Raw genomic sequence first — 4,214 nt, forward strand, 5'->3', positions numbered from 1 at the left:
ACAAATATCGCATCAAAAATCGATAAGATGAATCTGTCAAGTGGAGTTTTCAGCCTGATGTTAGTTATTTGATATTTGTTTAGATATTATTTTGATTAGTTCGTCCGGATTCTCTATGTGAATCCAAGTACTGCAACTGTCCACACACTCGAAATTTGCATTCGGAAAATATTTCCTCAAATTCTTGTAATCGTTTGTCCTGAAAATAACAATAGAAAAAATTAGACATCTTTTTTAATTAAGATAAAAATTATTTAAACGTATTTTTAAAAAATATCGTTTAGAACACATTCTGCTTGACCAATAGATATTGATGAATCGAACAAATTAATGACAAGGCGATATCTCTTTCACTGGTCAATTAACACTTCTTATCGGTATGTGAAAATGTGTTTTCACATACCAAATACTTTCTTAATGTTCTAATATACGTAAAAACTTGAAATATACTAGAAATGAAGATGAAATGCCTTTTTTGATATTTTTCAATCGCATTTACCAACAAAAACAAAATGCACAATTAAAATTGCAGAAATAGTGAATAAAATTATCTCATTTTGTATAACTTTCAGTAAGACCTTTGTAAATTAACAATATTATTTTTATAATAATTAAAACTAAAACAAAAACTTATTTTAAAATATTTATGACAGGAAAACTATCAAAACTTGCACTCTTCAAAATTTGTAATTTACATGTATATTAAGAGTTTTACATATTTAGATGGACAACACTACTACAGATGTTTGTTTTGCGAAGCTTGAAATTCGTGAAAGAAAGAAAACTCGATTCAACTATAACTGTAACCGTAAAAACTTTAATGTTTCAAATTAGTCGTACAGGAAACTGACAGGAGGTTGCTCCAGTGGAGTGAACAAAACTGGCAATATGGCCATCCGGTTCTACCAAGGCGCCCTGTACCGTATCTTTTGATCGGAAGCAATGTAGGCCTAGATATATAATTTATTTTATTTTATTTAACGATCGCCTATACATTACAAAAAAGATTGATTTCTCTGTATGATCTTGTCTTGCTCTTGTGTGCAAAAGATGCCCGCAAACTGTCGAGAATGTTCAGTGGAAGCAAACCAGTGAACATCAATAGTTGGTCCCGAGTTCCGCTCGACCAACGGGTTGGTCGCGTGGAATTTGTTACATTTTCTACGGGTGTCTAGCACCTAAATAATGGTCATTTCCCCGGAAAAAGTCTTTCCGTGAGGCATCTTTCCCTTAGCAGATCGCCTATGTGTTCGTATGAAAGCAAATAAACGTGTGGTGTGCTAAGTAGAAATTGTGAAATTGAGAAATTTCAAGTAAATTATTTATATTTATTTTTAGTTTCTCACTTTCATCTTGAAATGATTTTTTTGATTATTTATGTTTTCATGTATTCATGTAGCATTAGTTAAATATTTTTACTATAATTCATAATTCAATATGGCCATTCGTATTATATTAGAAAAATGTTCTAAAAAGAGTACATACCCGATTAATTCCGATGATGTATGAATTATCAAGGTTTTTCCACGATAAACGCCTCGTAAAAGATATATATTTTCAAAAATTTTATGAAGAACTACAGCCATTTCCACAGCCATTACATTAACCTTCCAGTTTATGCCGAAGGTATCTTTGCGTAGATTTGATGCAATTATTTTATAAAGCGCAGGTATCTACAATATAATTAACGCAAAACTTTGATATAATGAAGAATTAACGTAAATAAATAATAATAATAATATAATATGTATTTTATAAACATAGGTGATGGCATGAGATAGCCAGACCATGAAGAGGATCATTAGGATTTAGAAAATATATGTTGGACTATGGTAGATAAGTAAATGTTTCTCAGGTAAAAATGACAGCCTTCGTCCAGACCCTCTTACAATTTGATGACTCAGGATTTCCTTTGGTTTCTCAAGACTGAGATCAATTCTAGAACTAGAATTCTGGCTACGCCTTTGTTTATCAGGTATTTATATTGTGCATAGGCACAAAAGTATTCTTTCGAACAGGGTGTATCGTTTACGTTAAACTGATGTAGATAATCTTCGTAGTTGTGCTTACCTTTATTTTATCCCGGAAGTACTCTTCTAATATAGATTTTGCTTTACTAAAAGAATTATTTTTGCGAATAAAAGCTATGGCTCGATTCATATGGAAAGAAATGTAGAGGACTTCATTCGCTTCGTTTTCTGCACATCTCAATGGAGATGCTTCGATTAAAATCAATTTCTTGATCAGCTGTGGCTGAATATATTAAATAGCGCAAAGTCATTAAACTATTTTTTAATGAAACGTACTTCAATTCATATGTAATGGTACATTTCAATTCGTATTTACGTAGTCAACTAAACATACGATATAAGATATGCAACGTATCATGTACCTTTAATTAATTACGTACCTTATTGAAAGCCAAATCCATAGCTGCGGTCCCTCCAAAACTGTGTGCTATTAAGATCACTGGTTCTCCAATATTTTGCAAAAAGTTGTTCAAATCCTTGATATTTTCTTCGTGATTAAGTATAGATGATGTCGGACTATCTCCGTGATTACGCATATCTACAGCGTAAATCTACATAAAATCATTTAAATTAAAATCTTCTTCAGTAAACAATCTAAAAAGTAGATTATTTTTTAAAATATTTTTTAGTTTTAAACTGTTTATTAAATATGGAAAAAACTTAAACGAGACGAAGACAGGAAGATTGCCGTCACAAAGTAAAGATTAGTATGGCGGATTCACAACAACATGAAACTATTTTTAGATCCTTTGATGAAAGCCATATTGATGATAAGGAACGGCGGGCTTACGAATATCCTCATTGGGCAAATATGCAAAGGTGTAAGAACATTAAAATGTGTTGTAATCAAACACATTGCACAGAATGGACTACAGAAATCTAACTTAATAGGAAGCCAATTCAAGAGTTGCTTATTTTAATAAAGGAAATGTTTCACAATGAAAAACAATGAAACACAAATGCTTAGGGAAATCTAACAGAAAATTAATAATAGTAATTTTCACTATTATCTATTAAGAAGTAATAAGAATGATTGAAGAATCAATTCTTTTAAGAACAGAGTGGAATTTCTCACTTTTATTTGACTAGTTGATACATTACATAGTCAAATGTTACGTCACAGGAGAGGAACATGTTTCTAGTCTTAAGACGATTCATCTTTTAAAGGATAACACAGAGGTACATTTTGTATTCTGTGGTTAATAACTGTACGCATAGGGAGCTTAATAACAAATAAGAAACGAAAATGATCAAAAATATAAAAATATGATTCTATTTATTGAATAGCTATTTTTAGTCTATTTACATGAAAGAAAAATAAAGTATATGCCCAGAATTATTTTAATATGATGTTTGAAACCCTAAAAGACTTCGTTCGATCTGTACAAAAGCAAGTTCTCTATCTGTTGTCAAGATAGTTTCTAAATACAGTACATCGATCGTATCTTTGTTCTGTCTTATAATTACTGTCAATTACCGCATAACTTTGACGTAAGACACAAAAATTAATCATAGAATATCTGAATTCTACTTCCAAAAACAAAATATTTACACTAAAATTAAACTATTTCAAAAATAGCATAAACTTTTTTAAAAAAATGTTGTACCTTTGTACATAAATCATTGGCTAAAGAGGTAGCAATTCTTCTCCAGTTGCCTTTATGATCGAATAAACCGTGATAAATCACTACAGGGGCAGAACGAAATGACCTATTTACGTCGCCGTATAGGTCGTATGCCAAATTTCTTGATTCCTCACTGCAAAGCAAATTTCTCCAAATATGTATATAAGTTTTTAATAATTCAATTCAGGAAAAAGAAGAAAGATTTACCTTCTGAGTTTGTCCATTTCTAAAGTTAAATCTGTACAAAATACACGGAAAAATTCTAAAGTTGTTGACATATAAAATAATTACAATGTAGACGTAATTATGAAATTACCAAATTTGAATTTTGCAACTTACTTCCTTTAGTCACACCTAATTTAGAAATTTTCGTCCATTGCATTTTCCCCCTAAATGTCAACAGCACTTCAATCAATCTTAACAATAAGAAATTCAAATTCTCTATCTTAAAATTCATTTATAAAGGGAATACGAAGCTAAGTACAGTACATCTTCTCTTTTATAAAGTTTTATCTTTAATACGTATCATTAATAGAATGTTCTTCGATTCTCACTTTTC

The 4,214-nt window shown here is 30.5% G+C and overlaps 1 protein-coding gene across 1 annotated transcript; it reads right to left on the bottom strand.

The window, feature by feature from the left end:
- Window positions 1-79: 79 nt before the first annotated feature.
- Window positions 80-3,922, bottom strand: LOC136971233 (sn-1-specific diacylglycerol lipase ABHD11-like). Its single transcript, XM_067265703.1, has 5 exons — window positions 3,863-3,922; window positions 3,638-3,788; window positions 2,411-2,581; window positions 2,071-2,253; window positions 80-199 (listed from the first exon to the last, which is right to left on the bottom strand). Exons 1-5 carry the CDS (start codon window positions 3,877-3,879, stop codon window positions 80-82), a joined length of 642 nt encoding a protein of 213 aa, XP_067121804.1. The 5' UTR covers window positions 3,880-3,922.
- Window positions 3,923-4,214: the final 292 nt, after the last annotated feature.

This window comes from Centruroides vittatus, unplaced genomic scaffold, assembly GCF_030686945.1.
Source record: "Centruroides vittatus isolate TY-2023 unplaced genomic scaffold, ASM3068694v2 contig_2381, whole genome shotgun sequence".
NCBI classification, from domain to species: domain Eukaryota; kingdom Metazoa; phylum Arthropoda; class Arachnida; order Scorpiones; family Buthidae; genus Centruroides; species Centruroides vittatus.

What these genes read in the sequence shown, in the direction of transcription:
- LOC136971233 (XM_067265703.1), bottom strand. An exon ending in TGGATTTGGCTTTCAATAAG is followed by an intron (nt 2,254 to 2,410) that starts GTACGTAATTAA and finishes TAATATATTCAG; the next exon opens with CCACAGCTGATCAAGAAATT. An exon ending in ACTTCCGGGATAAAATAAAG is followed by an intron (nt 200 to 2,070) that starts GTAAGCACAACT and finishes TGTTATTTTCAG; the next exon opens with GACAAACGATTACAAGAATT.